The sequence below is a fragment of the Heterocephalus glaber genome, unplaced genomic scaffold (genome assembly GCF_053883595.1).
Source record: "Heterocephalus glaber isolate CG9 unplaced genomic scaffold, H.glaber_assembly_v1.0 deba00001498, whole genome shotgun sequence".
Classification (NCBI taxonomy): Eukaryota; Metazoa; Chordata; class Mammalia; order Rodentia; family Bathyergidae; genus Heterocephalus; species Heterocephalus glaber.
The window spans coordinates 5,031,847-5,051,058 of record NW_028258321.1 but is presented as its reverse complement, the minus strand read 5'-3'; the positions used below and the strand labels follow the sequence as shown (position 1 = coordinate 5,051,058).

General features: G+C 58.8%; 2 protein-coding genes and 1 long non-coding RNA gene across 11 annotated transcripts in view; 2 read left to right on the top strand and 1 right to left on the bottom strand.

The window, feature by feature from the left end:
• The window catches only part of Neurl1 (neuralized E3 ubiquitin protein ligase 1), a 61,814-nt gene extending 55,036 nt beyond the window's left edge, over positions 1-6,778 (top strand). For 2 of the 3 annotated variants that reach the window (XM_004866484.4, XM_004866485.4), the window contains exons 4-6: positions 1,235-1,924; positions 4,509-4,655; positions 4,971-6,778. In XM_004866484.4, coding sequence (XP_004866541.1) covers positions 1,235-1,924; positions 4,509-4,655; positions 4,971-5,209 — 1,076 coding nt within the window. In that variant the 3' untranslated portion in view covers positions 5,210-6,778. Of the gene's footprint in view, positions 1-1,234; positions 1,925-2,991; positions 4,656-4,970 lie in introns of those variants that run through there. The other variant, XM_087185848.1, reaches the window with a different exon arrangement.
• A 1,019-nt stretch (positions 6,779-7,797) lies between these two features.
• Sh3pxd2a (SH3 and PX domains 2A) overlaps positions 7,798-19,212 on the bottom strand; it is a 193,779-nt gene continuing 182,364 nt past the window's right edge. For all 7 annotated transcript variants that reach the window (XM_021245689.2, XM_021245687.2, XM_021245688.2 and 4 more), the window contains one exon: positions 7,798-16,736. In XM_021245689.2, the coding sequence (XP_021101348.2) occupies positions 14,829-16,736 (1,908 nt within the window). In that variant the 3' untranslated portion in view covers positions 7,798-14,828. The remainder of the gene's footprint in view (positions 16,737-19,212) is intronic.
• On the top strand, positions 16,734-18,695 carry LOC147825484 (uncharacterized). The gene is made up of 3 exons (XR_015440702.1): positions 16,734-16,919; positions 17,116-17,158; positions 17,354-18,695. It is a non-coding gene; the product is annotated as an uncharacterized LOC147825484 (long non-coding RNA).

Genomic DNA, 19,212 nt, shown 5'->3' with positions numbered 1-19,212 from the left:
GCAAGGAATGAGTGCTGGAAACAGCTCTGGCAGGCAGAGGGGTCGGGACACAGGAAGTGCGCTGCTCAGGAAGGAACTGCCTGGCAGTGGGGCTCTTAGCCCCGAGTCCAGCTCCACAGATGGCTTGGCTCGGTTCACTGAGGGCCCGAAGCTGCCGCCGAACCAGTGCGCATGTGCATCTTTCTGCGGAGACAGGTCAACATTATCACATTTCCAAAGAGATTTATTAAATATAAACATTAAAAACTCTTGGTGTTTACATAGCATAACTCAATTTTTGCCTTAAAAATAACCAAAAAAGGGCCAGGGATTTAGCTCAGTGGTATCGCCGCCTGCTGCACAAGCACAAGGACCTGAGTTCGATCCCCGGTACCAAAAAACCCCCACAAAAACAAAAGCCCAAAAAATACATTTTAAAAAGGCTAAAAGGTGGTAATCCAAACATTAAAAAAGTGCTTTCCCCGGGGTGGGTGCAGAGAGACGGTTTTCTTTTGGCTGCATCGTATTTTCTATAAAATAGAGTTTGTATCACTTGTGTGATTAAGTGAAAGGACCTGACTTCCAGCTGCCTCACTCTCAGAGCCACCTCCGGATGAATGAGTGTGTCCTCGGTGTCTTCAGGTGGCAGAGGCAACTCCAGGGACTAGGGTCACACGAGCCCCTGCGCAAAGAGCAGGTGGGCGGGGTTCCCTGTGGCCTCCGGCGTCACAAGCTCTCACTGCAGCAGCGCTGGGTAAAGGAGGGCCCCGGGGTAACACAAGAAAACGTTTTTGAAGGGCAGGGGAAGTTGCTGCGGACCAAACCTAGGCCTTGCACTTAAAACAACAACAAAAAAAGAAAAAACGATAAATTCTTAGTTGGGCGTGGTGGCGTACGCCAGTAATCCCAGCGCACTGGCAGGATGAGGCAGGAGGGTCGCAAGTCCAAGCCCAGCCTGGGCAATTTAGCGCGACCCTGTGCGGAAAAATAAAAGCGGTGGAGACCTAGCTCAGCGCGAGGGCCTTGGTTCAATCCCAGTACCAAACAAGAACACGGAAACCTAAGTCTTGCGCATGCTTGCTGTAGCAGCGTCGAAAAGTCGGCGTGGGCTCCAAACACTCAGGAGCAATCACGTGGTCCCGCCCAGCTCATTCCTCGTCCCAGGGCATAGTCAGCTGCCTGCGGCCGCCTCCCGCCTTTGCCCTCCACCTGTGTCCCAGGGCCCAGCGGGCCTGACGGTCGCTTCCTCCCGCAGACAGCGAGCTGGTGCTGCCCGACTGCCTGCGGCCGCGCTCCTTCACCGCGCTGCGCCGGCCGTCCCTGCGGCGCGAGGCGGACGACGCGCGCCTGTCCGTGAGCTTGTGCGACCTCAACGTGCCAGGCAACGACGCCGACGAGGTGGCGCCGGCCGCCGGCTGCCCGATTCCGCAGAACTCGCTCAACTCGCAGCACAGCCGAGCGCTGCCCGCGCAGCTGGACGGCGACCTGCGCTTCCACGCGCTGCGCTCGGGCGCGCACCTCCGCGTGCTGGATGAGCACACCGTGGCGCGCCTGGAGCACGGGCGCGACGAGCGCGCGCTCGTCTTCACCAGCCGGCCCGTGCGCGTGGCCGAGACCATCTTCGTCAAGGTCACGCGGTCCGGTGGAGCACGGCCCGGTGCGCTCTCCTGGGGCGTGACCTCGTGCGACCCCGGCACCCTTCGGCCCTCCGACTTGCCCAGCGGTGCCGAGGCGCTGGCTGACCGCGAGGAGCTCTGGGCCGTGTGCCGCGTGCCCGGGCCGCTGCACAGCGGCGACATCCTGGGCCTGGTGGTCACCGCCGACGGCGAGCTGCACCTGAGCCACAACGGCGCGCCCGCGGGCATGCAGCTGTGCGTGGACGTCTCGCGGCCGCTCTGGATGCTCTTCGGCCTGCACGGCGCCATCTCGCAGGTCCGCATCCTCGGTGAGTGCCCCCGCTCCCCGCCCCCCCCCCCCCGGCGCCCAGGGCAGCTCGGACCGCACTGGGCCGCTGTGCCCTCCAAGGACGCAGGCCCCTCCCATGGGCGCCCCGACCCACAGGCGCGCCTGGAAGCCCAGCACCCTAGGAGCCCGAGGCAAGAGAATTGCAAGTTGGAGCCCAGCCTGGGCAACGTAGAGAATTAGCCAGACCCTGTCTTAAAAAAGAAAAGAAACATGAAAACGTAAAAAAGAAAAAGGTCTGAGACTGTAGCTCAGTGGGAAGGACGCGGCTTCAAGCCCCAGTACTGCCTAAACGGTGGGGGGTGACTTCCTCCAGCAGCGAACTTTTTGATGCTCAATTTCCGTTTTTCTACAATGAGAGTAAAGGAATCTGGGTTTAAGTGTGGTCATGGGGCTAAAAAGAGACAAGTTGGTGTGTCAGGAGTCAGGTGTCTGCAGGTGTTGCCTGGGTGTGTGCGGGTGTGTGTAAAATAGGGATCTCAGAGTTCGGGGCCTTCCTTTCCAGGGGTCAGGGTGGGGAGCAGACTGGGAGAGGTGGGTTTCTGTACACTGGTGTCTCACATTGTTCTATGGGGCGTTAACAGGCGGCCTTTGCAGAGGGGCATTGTGGTTTTGAAGTCTGGGAAACGCTGGATGAAGAAGGGGAGCGGGGGAATTCCTATTGCAGGGCTCCTTAGAGCCTTTGATATGTGGTGTGAGTCTTTCCAGGATGGTGGTGGTTGCGGGGTACAGTTTTTCCAAATGAATTTGATCAGGAATCTTCTTTCACAAAGCACATCTGGGGGCCCCGGTAGCAGAGGCCCTTGCTTTGCCACTGAGGGACCTCTGACCAGGCCTGGTAGGCTGGGCTGGCTTCATGAGCCTCATGTGGAGCCCCTCAAAGCTCAGGTCGTTGGATCCCACCACCAGAGGTCCCAGTCCTGTGGACTCTGGATACGTTCTGGGTATCTGAGCTTTTCTTTCTCTTCGCCTGGTGCTGGAGCATGCTAGGCTGGAACATGCTCTACTACTGAGCTATGGCCCCAAATTGCTTTTTTTTTTTTTTGACAGGGTCTCGCTATGCAGTTCAAGCTGGCCTTGAACTCACTATGTAGCCCAGGCTGGCCTGGAACTTGCAGTGATCCTCCTGCCTCAGCCTCCAAGTGCTGGGATTGCAGGCATGCACCACCATGCCCAGCTTATTTTTACTTTTTAAAGCAAGTATGCTTAGCCAAGTTTGGAGGAGCCTCGGGCCCTTGTAGCCCTTAGCCCTGGAGTGTGATCGCTGGAATGATGCCTGTGGGTGTGTGAGCCTGCAGGGCTCCATGAGGCTGGCACATGGTTGGAGACACGTGTGAGTAAGTGGTATGTGTGTGGCACGATGCTGGTGATGGTGAGTGTGTGGAGCGCTTGTGTAAGCAGATAGAATCAATGGGGGACTTCCTGTGCTGGGAGGAGACCAGGTGCAGCTGCAGTGGAAAATAAAAAGGGGATAACAAGAAGCGAGCAAGGTGCTGAGAAGCTAGAACTAAGGGAAGCCGAATCAAGCAGGAAGAAAGAGGAAGCAGGCTGGGGGAGAATTAGGAGGAAGTAGAAAGCACTGAATGGGAGGGGCAAGAAGTGAGGCAGTGCCTCTCAGGGAAAGGGACTTCCGGACTTCCATAAGAGGAGGTGGCGTCAGCAGCCAGCGTGTGACTGAGACAAAGGAGAACTTTAAAAAAATCAGGGCGCGGCTGTCCCTGGAGGTGTGCGGACCAGGATGGATTTTGAAGAGTAGCACCCAGAATCCAGTACTGCTGACGGGGTGCTTGGAGCTGTTGGGAGGATTGGGCATCTCACCAGCACGTGATGCCGGGAGATCCCATGGACTCCCGAGGAGAACGGGCTGGGCAGTGTGTGCAGCGCCCTGGTTGACCTTGCAGAGGGAAGCCTGGCTTTGGGGAGGCCCTGAGTGAGTAACAGTGGAAAGATACCACCTTCACTTATTTGTGCCACAAAGCCTGCAGCCAGTCACACATTTATTGCCGAAACATTAGAAATAGTCTCAATAAAGACAGAACTATAATAGGGATGCCTCGTGTAGCTGGAGATGTTTTAAAGATGCTGGCTGGTGCAATAAGGCAAGAAAAGTAAAGGAAGTATTTCTGAAAGAAGCTAATTGACTTGAAATATTAACGTAGTAAGAGAAACCCTATCTATGTGCCTAGAAATAATAACGCGGTTGCATGGGTTAGAAGTAATAGTAGTGAGGTTTCCCGGAATACTGGCTCCTGTGCTGTGTTCTGTGAGGGCTGGGGCAGCCGAAGGTGGGCCGGGCCTGCAGATCTCAGAAAGGTCCAGGTCCAACTGGAGAGACAGAGCTGGACGCCGGGGCACCGAGGCCTAGCAGCCCGGGCTTCTTGGTGGCTCAGTCCTGTGTTCAGCGAGGGCACCTGCAGGCCGGGGTAAGGGCAGGTTGGGAGAGTGTCTGAGGGCAGGGGGAGTATCGCCCCGTGAGCTGTGCTGGCTGCTGGGCAGCCACGGAGTCAGGCCTGGCCCCTCGCCCGGGGCCGCTCCGCCCTGGTGGCCAGCACCCTTCTCCTGTGCAGGCTCCACCGTCCTGGCTGAGCGGGGCGTCCCGTCGCTGCCCAGCTCCTCGGCCTCCACGCCGACCTCGCCCGGCGCCCCGGGTGGCCACCTCTCCGATCTGCTGCTCAGCCCGCGCAGCCCCGGGCCTCTGGGCAGCCCTGCCGGGGGTAAGTGCCCAGCGCCCCCGCCTCGGAGGCCGTGGCTTGGCCTTCCCGCTCCCTCCCTCCCTGCGCTTTCTCCAGGGGGCTTGTTTTTCTGTTGACGTCACAAGGGAGGGCGATGGTAGCTCAGCAGAGGGCTGCCCTGGAAGACTCCCATCGGTGCAGCGCCTGCCTCGCTGCCTCACAGCTGCCGGCCCAGGTCAGGTCCGGGCGGCAGAGTCGGGCGCTGAGCTCCGCCTCTTCCCACGCGTGGGGGCAGGCTTCTGCGCAGGCGTCCTGCCCGCACCAGCCGTCTCCCCTGATGGTGGCCCTTGCCTCCAGGGACAGCCCCCGACTCGCCGGTGAGCCTGCCGGAGTCCCCCGTGACCCCGGGCGTGGGCCAGTGGAGCGACGAGTGCACCATCTGCTACGAACACGCGGTGGACACGGTCATCTACACGTGCGGCCACATGTGCCTCTGCTATGCCTGCGGCCTGCGCCTCAAGAAGGCCCTCCATGCCTGCTGCCCCATCTGCCGCCGCCCCATCAAGGACATCATCAAGACCTATCGCAGCTCCTAGCCTGCTGCGGCGCCCACTCGGCGCGCCCACCTCTGCAGACTTCAGCCCAGTTCTAGCCGAGGGGCAAGCCAGCAGGCCCTCTTCTCACCTTGGCAACTCTTTCTCCTTTTCCACTAAACGTGGGAATCTGAGGCCCCTGAAGGCTGGAGCACAGAAGGGGTCAGGGGCAGGGCAGCGGGGCAGGAACACCTCACTCCTGAGGGCGGGCGGAAGCTGCGCTCTCCCCAGCTCCTCCCTGTGCGCCAATTTAGGCTCAAGTTGGGGTCTCAGCCTGTCCTAAACCTTCCCCATCAGGGCGGACTTCTCGGTCCCTGTCGTCCGTGTGGTGAGAACTAGCAGCGTGTACCTTCCTGTGGGCAGACTCAGACGAGCCCGAGCCCGAGCCCCTGGCCGGGGCAGTGGGGAGGGACTGGGTTTTAGCCTCCCTGGGCTCCCTCAGCCGACTGTCCCTGAGCCCTGAGCAGGTCGCAGTCTCTCCGCAGAACCCAGGCGGGCTGCAGTTGCCGTCTAGCCCTCCGACCTGCGCCACCCCTCCTCCGACCTTTCCTCCTCACCATGGCGATGGCGCCAGGCCTCTCCCCCCCGGGCAGCGGAGCCTCCGGGATGGGTGGGTGGGCAGTCTTGGGCAGCCCCTCCTGGGCTCAGCCCCCGGCCCAGTCATCTCCCTGGGTGCTGTTGCCCACGCTGCCCTTGGGTGTGGCGGTCAGGGCTTGTGGGAGCAGCACTGCGGCTGCCCTGGGGCCTGTGTCCCCTCAGAGGTAGAAGAGCCCCGAGGCGCTGGGCGGGGCGGGGCGGGGCGGGGCGGGGCTCCTCTGGGCTACCCGCAGCCCTTTCCTTTAATTTATTTATTTATTGGCTCCTGGGCTTTGCTCCTGCGAGTTCCCGTCCCTGGGCCCCAGAAGAGCTGGTGAAGGTGGCGGCAGAGGCGGCTGCCACCCCAAATCTCCCCTGCCCTGGCTTGGCGCTCCAGCCTGAGGGCCGGGGAGGGAGGCGCCCAGCACATCGTGTCCATTTTCAGAGAAGCAGGCTGTCTCCTTGGCAACCAGGGCTGAGGGGTCATGCCGAGCATGAAGCGCACCCTGGGGACCCGTCTCCGTCTCCGGAGGGCAGCAAGTGCTCTTGGGCAGGGCTCTGCTGCCTGGCTCCCAGCATGCAGCAGGAGGCTCTGGCCTCCCAGCCCCTCCCTTGGCAAGCAGGGTATGGAGTTCTGGTCCTGGCTGGGCAGCAGCCCTAAACCTCAGGTCCCCCTGTGCCACATGGCTGTTTGGGACGGGGCAGGCTCTTGGGGTGGCTCTGGGGCTCCTCAGTGGGGCTGCCCAGGGTGCGATGCGACGGGGTCTCTGGGCCAGGCCTCAGTGTGCCAGCCTCAGGGGGCTGGGCAGGACAGCGTGGCACTCCTGTGAGAGGCTGGAGCCAAGGAGGGGTGTCCTGGGGACGAGGTCGCCAGTGCAGGGGCTGCCTGGCCCCTGGCAAGAGAAGCAGCCATCACCCATTCTGTCAGTGCTGGGTTGTTGATGCCTCGTTGTGAGCTCGGGTTGCTGTGATGTGAATAAAGGTGATTTCATACCAGCCTGAAGGCTGTGTGCTGCGTGTGGAAGCTGGGAGGGCGCTCATCCGTGGGTGGGGGGACAGAGAAGACTCCTGGAGTTGGGGGTGGAGAAGCTGGGGTGACCTGGCTTTGGACTGCAGGCCAGGGATGCCGGGGGGGGGGGGGCTGTAAATTTGGAGGGAGGAGCCACTGCTTTTTGGGTGGCCACAGGTCCCAAGGTCTGTGGGAGGCCCTGGGTGAGCTGGCCCAACCTGGCAATGGAGCCCGTGGAGGGGACAGCGCCACCTAGGGGCGGGGGGGGGAACAGGCCCTCCACCCAGGTGCTGGCACCTGTCCACAGCTGGGTGGTGCAGCAGGGGGAAAGGAAGCCTCCAGGCTAGGACTGTGACTTGCTGCTGATGGCCCACAGGTGGTCCCACTGGTTGAGGTGCACCTGGGTGGTTCCCCAGGCAAGGACTCTTAAAGGGACTTTCCAGATGTGCTAAGTGCTGCACCTGGCTGGTGGGAAAATCTGGGGGTGCAGGGAGACAGCCAACCCGAACCAAGGTCTAGGCAGCGCTGGAACTGGGCAGGGGGAGGGCCAGGCTGCAGGGCACCGGGACGCCTGCCCACCCATGCTCTCTCCTGGGAGGGTGCTCTGGGTTCGCAGCCTCAGCCTGGCCTTGGACCTTCTACAGCGCCACCCGCCCTGCTTACAGGAGCCCCGCACAGGGAGGCTGGGGCCAAGCAGAGAAACCAGGGCTGTGGTTCCCAGAGCCTCCTGGAGGGCCTGGGGCTCTTTAGCCTGACTCTCGGCAACAGCAGTGGGGACGAAACTCCCCTCCCATGTCCTTGCAGAGGGCCCTGGGACTCTGGGGTCTGTGCTGCCTTTGGGGTCATGAACTCCCAGGTGAGTGAGTTTTCTGGTGTCCGGGAGAATGAGGTGATTCTGTTCAGTTAAAAGGGCCAAAAAATGGGCCGGGGATTTAGCTCAGTGGTTTCGCCGCCGGCTGCACAAGCTCAAGGACCCAAGTTCGATCCCCGGTACCAAAAAAAAAAAAAAAGGCCAAAAACTTTATTTAGTTTTCAGGGAAATACAAGATGCATGTAAACATAAACCAAATACAAAACAAAACAACCCAAATCTTACAGTCTAGAAGCATGCCAAGACAGAGCATTTCTGCAGAGTCCCGTCAGACTGATAAAGGACACCTGGAAAGTGGCAGGCCAAGGGGCTGGGTCCCCTTCCCAGGACACTGCATGTTTGTGATGAGATTTGAAAAGCCCACCATTGGAACTATCAGAAACATGGAGAAAGTTTAGCACCACCATTGACCCTGGGAATATTTAGCACTCACATAGACTGCACCGCATGTAATGTCCATTTCTCCAGTTTCTCTGCTAGGGGGAAGAGGAAAAGACCTGGGCACCGTGGAGCCCACTAGGGGCTGGCCGGGCCGTGGGGGTGCCATGAGGGATCTCCAGCAGTTCTGGAGCCTCGGCGCCACCTGCCAGTGCAGTCAGCCACGCAGCCCACACAGCGGCTCCTGTGATGGGCACTCACATCGTCCTGCCCACCGTGCCCTCGCTGCAGACCGCTCCCTAACCAGCAGGGATGCCCATTCCCCACCCCGTAGCCTGGACTTAAAGCCTGTTGCAGAGAACAAGTTGAAAATTCGAGAGTGGCAGCCATTTACCCTTCTTTAAGAGTAGTGTGCTCTGGTCAGAAGCCACTAACAAAATGGAAGGGGATATCGATGGGCATTCTTCACCTGTCCAGCTCCTCCCACGGCAGGCAGACCGGCAGCCGGAACCACTGCAGGTATAAAGGAGCCTCGTGTGGAGGGAGAGGCGGCGAGTGAGGCTGTCCTCCCAGGTGGACCTGACAGACCCCAGGCATCAGTCTGGGGACGGTGCGTCCTCGCGGGGTGGCCATCATACTCACGCATTGCTAAGTGAGCCCAGCTCTGCACTGCACGAAGGCCTCAGGCAGTGAGCTGGGAGCCTGGAAGATGGAAGTGAGCCTGCAGAAACGGGCCTCTGACTCAGACTCGCCTTGCTTACAGCACTCCCCTTGCCCGCTGCACTGAGCAAATCAATAACCATTCGCGAGAATCAGCTGTGGCCAGTGAGGACCAGACTCCCCTGGCCAGCTGCTTCTGGCCAGATTCAGAGGATTTTCCAAACTTCAGCTCTGGCTGGACCCTTGGGTGTCAAACCATGAAATTCTCTGCCTGCCTGCTGTCTTCTTTCTGAAACACTCAGCATCACCTTCTTCCCTCTTTCTGATCAATAAAGACAAAACAAACCTTCAACTCTTTCTACCTCCCCACACCTTTCCTGCCGTCTGCCGAGAACACACCTCTTCCGGAGGCCGCCTCCCCAGCGAAGGGAGGGAAGCCCCAGCCATACCGGACGTGCACACACTCCCTTCTGCCAACATACCTCTCACTTGGCTCCGACGTGCTCAGCCCACCCTTTTGCTCTTGACGATTCTCTCTCACACACACCTCCCGAGGTCCAGGCCACTGGCCAGGATGGGACTGGGAGCAAGGTGGGACCCTTCAGCATTGGGACCCCACTCTGTAAGGACACTAAGTTCTAGGGCTAGGATGGGAGAGGATGCTGATTGTCAAGGTCGGGTGCAAACGGGGTTGAGAAAGACAGCACAGGGGAAGGGCGGTCACATGCAGATCCCGGCCTCACAGGCAGGCTGGGGTCAAGGCCTGGGAAGGAAGAGCCCTCCACGCAGTCTGTGAGCACCAACGTGCCTGCCTTCCAGCCTGGGCACTCAAGTGTGCTGAACAGAGCGGGAACACAACAAATCAGTGGGGCCATTCGGCTCCAGCGCTGTTGGGCCACTGACCTGGCCTCTGATCAGAGCTTGGGAGCTTGGGCACCACACACGGGCCTGCCTCCACCAGGCACGAGACAGCCCAGCGCTGTAAGACCCAGAACCCTCCCCCTGCGTCATGGCGCGGACGGGCAGGGCCTGGCTGAGACCGGAGGCACTGCTCTGGGCACATGCGGGCCCTGCTGAGCGCCCTATGGGCCGGTTCTCACCTGGCCAGCCTGACCCTTCTCAGAAACTGGAACCCAGGGGCCGGGTGCTCTTGTATCTTACGGGGCTTCTCACACAGGTGACCCGGAGGCCAGGGTGGGAGTCGGCCTGTGGGGTGACGCCTGCGGGTGGTGAGCTAATGTAACCACCTGGGCACTCCCAGGTCCAGCAGCAGTCTCTCTGCCACATCTTTATCCGGAGCCCAGGACGATGGCTTAGGCTGCTTCTGCTAGATGTTAATGCCAGTGTGAAGTTTCCAACTGAATAATAAAATAATAATAATAATAATAATAATAATAATAATAATAAAAAGACACATTGCACTCTCCAGCCAGAATTGTGTGCATGGATGACACACACACACTTGTTCCCAGAAGCTGCGAGTCCCTTGGGACCTGCCCAATGCCAAGGACTTGTTCAGTGGAGACAGCCTGCCCGATATTTTTCTCCAACCCCATGTTATTTAGTTCAAGTGGGAAATTACCTGCACTCTCATACACACGCGTGCACACACACACACGAATGCACACACAGACACAACACACAGCCCTCAAAAAAGTGAGGGAATCGTAATTCGTTAGTGATGTGGACATTTCTCTTTCCAGAGAGCTTTGCATGGAGAGTTTCAGACACTGGCTGTGTGGATCACCTCCTCCAGGGAGAGTGAGACACCTCCACGGCCCAGTCCTACCCTGGGCACAAAGACCCCCATCTGTGCAGAGACGGTTGGTGCCACAAGCACGGTCCCGGAGATGGAGGGGACGAGCTGGCAAGGACATGCCTGCCGCCCGCCCTCACAGACTTCCCATCCCGTGGCTTCCTCCACCAGCAGACGAAGAGGGAGCCAGGGTGGTACCGGCTGGGGACTCCTGCCTGCAGAGCCTGGGCAGACCCAGTGGAGGCTGCTGGGGTGGGGCAGGGTTTGGGGGTGAAGCAGGTCACCCAGGCTCAGCCCCAGGGCTGCTGCAGGTCTGTGGGAGGTGGCTCTCTCCAGGGGTGCAGGGCTTAGGGTACCCACACTGTCCAAACGGGTTTGGTTATGACCAGGGATCCTGCCCGTAAATTGAACCGAGGTTCCACAGTTTTAGAAAGATTCAAACGTCCATCAAAAGGGTTGTAGCCCAAACATCAGGAGACTGGGGTGAGGGGGCTGCTGGGAGCTTTTAGGACAGGTCTCTCAGAGCAGCTGGCTACCAAACAACGGAAACCAAAGCAAGGACTGATCCCGGAGGACTGCCCTCCACTCGGGACCACAGCCCATGCCTCTTCCCTGAATCCCTTTCTTCTGGGTGGACGACACTCTACAGTGAAAAGGGCTGTCCTCTGGGGACCCCACCATCTTGCCAGGGGAGGAGGAGGGCCAAGAAGAGGCTGAAGCATCGAAGCCCACAGACCCCTCCATCCGTTCCAGTTCTGATCCCCAGCCACCCCTCCGCCCTGCAGTCGGCACTGTGGGCTCTCCCTCCTCTGCCCAATTGACCCTGGCATCCCTCTTGTAATATTGCACTTTTCCTGGCTCTCAGATTGTTTTCGTTTTTGATTGAGAATGCAAAGTATTTGGAGAGGGTTGGGGAAGTGAGTAACCTTAAAGAAATAATATATTAGTTAAATACAAAAACAGGAAAAGTAGGGCCATTTCATCTTTTTTTGCCCCTTGAAAACAAAACAAACTACTAAACCAAGGTCTAAACTTAAATAGCTCTACATCTACTCTGCAGGTACTAGTAATATGAAAATAATGCTTGGCCAGAATTCCCTTGTCCTTTTTCCTTAGAGGATGAAAGTGGTAACATGCCTTTCTGAGGAAAGCGATGGATATAAATGCCAGTAAAATACGCTGCTCTAACATCTGAAAGTGATTACAATGATTCTATATAATGCCTTCGTCAGGGTGGAGAATTGAGGAAGAGGAACTTCTGGGGCCAGGCTGGGGTGGACAGGCTGAGAGCCCGGCCACAGCCAATGGGTGCAGAGACCCGGCGGAGGCAGCACTGCTGCCCAGGTCCCCTTCTGGCTCCTCCGAGGCCCTGTGGCCTAGTGGAAAGAAGAGCCAGGCAATGCAGCCAGGCCTGCTGTGACAGAGGGCACAGTGGGAGAGAGATGCACATCATTTTTCCCTTGTCATGAAAGAAAAATGTCTTTAAACTGAAGGAAGAACAAAGCACCAAATGATGCATCTTCGGGCATTATATAAACCTCAATAATGACCTCAGAAGGGCTCATTATGATTAAAGTTGCAGTATACAGCAATACAATGTCATTTCACATTTTCAATTGCAACTAATGGAAAACTAGGTTTGGACACTGCTGAGATTTCGTTCTTTTTTCCTTTGAGTCTGGTCTGGTTTTCCTCCAGATGGGTCGGAGCCCAGGCCTCTCTCTGCTCCACTGCTGCCAGCAGCCCTCTCTGAAGTCACAAAGCAGCTCAGTGGCTCTAGGGAAAGGCCCTCTCGCCCCGGGCTGACGGGCATGCACCTTCTTGCTTCAAGTATGAATATTCTTTGGGTTTGCAGGTGTGGTGTGGTGGGCTGGCTGGGGCTGGAGGGGAGGCTGCGGGGCGGAGGCTGAGGCAGGGTGATCCCCGGCCACTGCAGGGCTGACACGATGTCACCCGGTGGCGTCTCTACTTTCCCTGATGCCTGAGCAGCTCCCAGCCACCTGGGCTGGACATCACAATGTAAACACGATGACCACATGATCGCTGTACGGGGCGGGGGAGGACCAAGGGACTAATGCAGTGGGCAGTCTGCCGTGAACTGGCTGCGCGATCTGGGGAAGGTCATTTCCTGGCCGTGGGCTGCAGGAACAGAAAGGGACAGCACGGAGTGACCCCCCCCCCCCCGGTCCCTGCCAGTCCTGCTGCTCAGTGACTACTCCACGGCTTCAGAGCACTGGGAACCTGGGAGAGGGCATCCCAGGGGCAGAGAGCCCGAGGCAGTGCAGATGGTGGGGCGGGAAGGGCTGGCCCTAGAGATGCTCTGTGGCTGCAGCCCCTGCCTGGTCCCGGCCCGGCTGGCACCAGTGACTGGATGGCTCAGTGCAGGCATCTGCGGAGTGAGACCGTGGGCCCTCCCCTGGAAGACAGCCATGTGGAAGGTCCTTCACCAACAGTCACTCTACTTTTAACTTTTATTTTAAATAATCATAAATTACTTTTTTTCTTTTAATAAATATGTGCTGTTTAAAAATGAGAAAAGTATATACTGCATCTTTAAGTAATGCACTTTGCTCTCTGGGCTTTTCATTCCCTCTTAAAGTGCATTAATTAAAAAATAATGAACCACTTCTTTATCATTATTGTTCAAATAAGTACAAATAATATTAAGATGAAGACACTAAACCACTACCATTAGTACTGCAATCTAGCAGATTAACTCACCATCCTGCTCTATTTAATACTGTCCAGCAGACAAAAAAGAATAACTAATTTCAATTTTAAACTCATGAGCAAAACAAAAGGAAACAAGACAACCTCACCCTGGCCCTGGGACAAAGGGCGTGAGTGGTTTGCTGGGCCGGGGGTCCCAGGCAAGGCCTCTGGGATCTGGGGCCACCAGACACTGGGTCCTGGCTGACCTGCCCTGCAGGAGCAAGCGGCCCTCGTCCATTGCTCTGAGGCCTGCTCTGCTCCAAACAAAGGCACGTGCGGAAATCTAGTCCCATGATGGGAGTCCTGGGGAGGCCCAGCTTCTTCCTGGAGGGTCCCCTCTGGAATGTCAGCAACAGAAGAACAACTCGCAGTTGACAGACCCTACAGGGGACTCCATCCTCTGCTTCTGTGGACGACCACGCCGTCGCCTGGCACAGGGCCCCATCTTCTGGCACTGGCAGCAGGACGAAGGGTTGGCTGGTGGTGTTCCTTCTGGTCCCTCTGCCCAGGCCGGGCCGTGGCTGCCTCTCCACAGTTCCTGTGTGAGGCTCTGAGCCCTCCGAGAGGGAGAACGTACACAGAACCGGGGCGCCTGCAGCCTGGCAGCTGCCTCTCTCCGGTGTCTGGCTCTCAGTGACAGTCCTCCCTCTGGGAGTGCTCACCCCTCCTCCCCAGCAGGCTGGGCAGGAAGTTTTTCGTGGCTAAGTCTGGGACCTGGGCTTACCCAGCCCCCAGTGCCCTGGCGAGTGTCACACCCGGCACTGTCCACACAGTGGAAACCAAATGAAACGGCCCGGCGTCCGGCAGGGCAACACAAGAAACCAGAACCGAAACAGACCTCTCCCACAGAGTACAACACCAAGCCCACCCACTACCCACCCGTCCCACGAGAGGCTGGTGCCCTCGGACCCCAAGCAACTCGAAAGAGCAAGCGAAACCAGAGGCCTGATACATCACCCCAAATGAACAATCCTCTCTGGGAACGTGCGGAGGAGCCACCTGCTGCGAAATACCCGGCAGTCTGTGCGGATTAGAAAGAGCCCAAGGAGAACGCCCCCTTGGGGTGCCCGAGGGGGGGGCAGGCCCGCTTCCCAAGGCCAGGCCAGGGACATCTAAGGCCAGCCCTCACTGGCACTTTGGACCTCCCGTTTCCTCAACTACAAGACACTGACAGTGGCCTGGCCCGGGGGACAGGAGCTCAGAGGAGACAGCTCCACGCCCCAGGGCCAGCGGCCTCTTCCTATGTGCCCACCACTGAGGGAAGTGCCATCCCTGGGAAACTTGAACAATTCCTAAATAGGTCAGATAGGACAATACCAGGGCTACCTCAGGGTAAGAGGAGCCAAGCGGGGCGGCTGCAACCGCATCCTCTCCAGGTTTGCGGCAAAGGCACGACGGGGCGTCCTCGTGGCCCGGCAAAGGGTGCAGTCCATCGGCGGCCACCACAGGGCGACACGGCTCCCAGGCGCAGATCTCCCCGCCTTCCCCTCCTGCCACACTCCGCCTTTCAGCTGGACAGTGGCGGGCAGGTCACACTTCCCGCAGGCTTTCGTGCTGTCCTCCCCCCTCCCAGGCTGTCCTGCCGCTCTCGTGTACACGTCGCTGGTCACCCAGCGGCAGCGCAGCGGGCACTGCAGCCGGAGTGACCCTCCGCCCTCCGCTAGTTCTTCTTTTCAAGGTAGTTGGAGGGCACCCAGCCTCTGAAGGGCTTCACCTCATCCAGGATCTGGCAGTACCACCAGCCATTGGGGTTCCTCTCCAGCACCTCCATGGACACCCCCTCCTGGAAGCCGGCTGTCTCCTCGTCCCCCTCGTAGTCCGCGATGGACACGTACACGTCTCTGAGGTTGTTGTGGATGAACTGGGACTTCTCGATGGGCTTGGGGCGCACCGGGGACACGGCGACGCAGCTGCGCTGGCTGGGCGGCAGGGGGCAGTCCGAGCCCTGACGGGCGGCACGCTCCCCGAGGCGGCCCTTGGCCTCAGCGGCTGCCGAGCGCGCACTGCTGAAGGAGGAGTTCCGGCGGACGCGAAGGCCGTCGCCGGCCGTGAGGGACTCGTTTCTCCGCAGGGCGCAGGACAGGTTGTTGTCTTTGGCTGGCGGGGACACGAACACCGACTGGGGCCTGACGGCCGCCTGCCGCACGCCATTCCTCATCTGCACGGCCGCCGCGCCCGCGGGGGGCTTGGAGGGCACAGGCGGCGTGGCCCGCTTGCTCTGGTTGACGGTGTTGAGCGCCTGCACGCGCCTCTCCAGCTGCTCCAGGCTGTCCGACCTGCCCTCGCTCGGCCCGCTGCCCGCCGCCTCCGGCTGCTCTGGCACCAGGTAGTGGGAGGGGGCCCAGCCCTCCAGCCCCCCGAAGCGCACGTACCACCACCCGCTGTCCAGCTTCTCCAGCACCTGCACGGCGGCGCCCGCGGGGAAGCTGAGCTCTGACTCCTGCACCTTCTGGTAGGCGCTGCAGGCCACGTAGGAGGCGGCCGCGGCTGGCTCCTTGCGCGGGGCACACGCGGAGGCCAAGGAGACGCTGATGACGTCAGCCGAGCCCCTCCTGGGCCCCTGGCCCGGCCCCTCCGAGGCTGCCTGGGGGGGCAGCTCCGAGTCCTCGCTCCGGGAGCCCTTCAAGCCGCCCCGGACCTGGCCAGTGGGCCTCAGCTGGCGCCGTAAAGTGCTGATGTCCATCTTCTCTCGGCTCTGCGACTCCGCGCGGCTCAGTATCGGCTTGGGCCGCAGAGACGGTTTGGCCCGCGTGCAGGAGGCGAGCCCGGCCTTTGGGTCGGCGTCTGTCTTGGCGCCAGCCTCGGGAGTGCCGCGGACGCCCGCATCCGAGGCAGAGCGGGGCTTCAGGTCACCGCTGTTCTTGCACAGGGAGGAGGACGGGGAGGAGGAGGAGGAGGAGGAGGAGGAGGAGGAGCAGGTGGTGTTGATGGTGACAGACGAGGAAAAGGAGGCCGAGGAGTGGTTCTTCCCCAGTCCCGCCTGGGCGTTCTCTGCCTTGAGCTTCAGGAGTGAAGCGGACTTGGGGGAGTTCTTCCTGCCAAGGGACAGCGAGGAGCCCCCTGGGGAGTCACTGTCCCCGGAGGAGCCTCTGGCCGACAGGGTGTCCTCGGCGTACGGCCGGAAGCCCTCGTTTTCATAGATGGTCTCCTCTTCCAGTGCCACGTCCTCGGAGGATGCGCCCACCTTGAAGTGGGCTCGCTGCAGGGACGCGGCAGGCGAGGGCCTGCGGGGCTGGGCAGGCCGCCTGTCCCCCGGGGCCCTGTCCTCCGTGGGCTCCTCGCTCAGCTCTGGCTCCGAGTCGAAGCCAAAGGCAGGGATGTCATACTCAGGCTCCTCGTACTTGAGCTTCAGCGGGGACTCCTGGCTCTCGCTGGCATCTGCAGGGGCCTCCTCGGCCTCCTTGGGCTTGCTGGGGGGCGCCGGCGGGGGGACCTTGGGCCGGGTCAGCGTGCTTGTGCGGCGGCTCAGGTTGGGCTTCTTGCGCTTGTCGATGTATGAGGCGGGGGCCCAGCCCTCCTTCTCTCCGATCTGCACGTACCACCAGCCTCCTGAGTTCTTGTCGATGACCTGGGAGGAGAGGGCAGACGGGCAGTGAGGTGGGGGTCTCCGGGACCCTGTGAGCTCTCAGATGAAGAGCTTCAGATCTGGCTGCAGGCTACATCATCTCCAGTTCACAGATGAGAAACTGAGCACTTGGGTAAGCAGCTCAAGATCCAGTGTAGTAGATGACAGACCGGAATTCAAGCCCAGGTCTGTCGCATCTCTTGGGGGCAGGGTCTCGCTCTCCAAGTCCCTGGCCCTGATCCTCTAACTCTGTCAATGCTCTGGCCAAGCAGACCCCTGCCTTCCCTCAGCTGCCACTGCCCCCAGCCCTTGCAACTCCCCATTCACCCCGACCCAGCTGTGCGGGAGCTGCCGCTCCACCACCCTGTCCTCCTTCCACCAGCACTGCCGGATCCTCCCTGAAATCCCTCGGAAGGGTCTCTCAGGTGAGCGTGGAAGAAGTCGAAGAATGAAATGGGGCCCCCAGGCAGAGCGTCTTCCCCAGCATCCACTGTCTGGGACGTTCCACTGTTTCTGGAAATGAAACCTCATCAGCTAATGAGATTCCTTTGGGTTGAATAGTTTCCTACAGAAAAGGGGAGGGCTTTTGGGCATTCCTATGTAGTATAAACTGGTTCCAGGAGCTTCCTCTTGACTTCTACCTGAGATGGGCCACTGGTCAGGAGTGTGGGTGCTGGTTGTGAGGGGTTCATTAGGCCTGGGGAACATAAAGGAAGGTAAGTTGGGCTGTGGGACATCCCGGGAGGAAGAGGTTGCGGGGAGACCCTGCAGGGAGGCCATGGAAACACTGGGACCATAGGGCGAGGCTGGAGGAACGGAGGGAGGACCAGAGGCCAAGGCAAGCTCTTCCTCAGACCTGCTCTGCTGCCCGTCCTTGCCCATCCTCCATCCTGGCCCACCCTGTGCCTGCACCCAGGCTCAGGCGGGTCCTCGGTGAGAAGCCTGCAGGCCTTCCGGAAACCTAACCTCCTGGAGAAAATGACTTCTCCTGGAATTTGAGCTCCCAAGTTCCAGGCATGTGATCGAAAATGTCCAGGTCGGAGATGTCCTCTGTTCAGTGGGCAGAGGCTGCAGTGAACCTGACAGTGTCATGAGTATTACTCGGATTTAACTCTGACTACACAAAGCCACTAAAGAAAAATGACCGAGTCACAGATCTCCTCTGTCCCCTAGAATATGCTCCATACAGGCCACAAAATACGGCAGTGCATCCTCACTGAGGCCATCCTCTTAAGTGAAATAAACAGGACACACCTGTGTAAATACTGAATAGTTTCTCTGGTGTGAGAAACCGAAAGTGTAAATAAGGATTAAAATGATTAAAACGAATAACTGATAATGTGAAATAGGAAGAAAAGGTCCAAAGGAGTAGGGAAAGTGGAAGGGGAAGGGGAAAGCAAAGAAGGGAAAAAAAATATGAGAAAAGGAAAAAATGGAAACATAATCTTTGTAAATAGGGAAGGGAGGGCAGGGAATGGGGAGAAAATAAGAACCAAGATCCATCATGTGCAGTACAAACAGCCAATGATGAATGTGAATGTACTGTATACCTAAAATGTACCAATAAGAGAATTTAAGCAAAAAAAATATGGCAGTGCATCCTTATCCAAGGCTTGCCTTCTATGGCTTCAGCTAACCATGGTCAGCTGCAGAACAAAAACCCTAATCGAAAAATTCCAGAAACAAGCAGTTCTTATCATGGTACACTGTTACAACCTTAACGATATTTTTAGTTATTTTCCCTAATCGCTTCCCTGCTTAATTTCCAGGTCGGGCTCTGTCGTAAGTGTGCGAGTATAAGACCTGGTGCTGCCTTGTTTCAGTGCCCTGTGGCTGAGGAGGGCAGAGCGGCATCGGTGCTAGACCAGACCGGGGGGAGGCGCCCAGGCTCTCACCCACTTCGGAGCCCATGAGGGAGATGGGATGACACAGCCAGGGGTCCCGTGCTGAGGACGTGGCCAGAGCTGGTCCCAGTGTGTTAATCCACCTGCCTGGTCTTCTCCCAACAACAGCACTTGCTCGTGTGGATTCTGCTGGGCCCTGGCCCTAAGAGCTCCCGGGAGAAGAGGTTGGCGGGGTCACACAGGCCTGGGCAAGGCTGCTGCATCTGTACCCTGGGGACGTGGTGCTGCTCCTATTCTAGGCTCTGAGAAGCTCTGCAGTCAAAGCAATGAAACCCTGGTGCGGCAGCACAGGCTGTAACCCCAGCACTCTGGGAGGCTGGGGCAGGAGGGTCACAAGCTAGAGCCCAGCTTGGGCCACTTAGAGACTTAGCAAGACCCTGCCTCAAACAAAACCAAAACCAAAACGTGGGGATAGAGCTCAGTGTGAAGTCCTTGAGATTAATCCCCAGAGAGGGAGCAGCAACCCACTGTGCCCCACGGCAGCTCTTTGCTCCTGGGCGCCCCATTCCTGGCTCCTGCAGTGTTCTTATTGCCCGTGGCACTTGCTAGCGTCCAGCAACGGTTCGTGGCTGTGC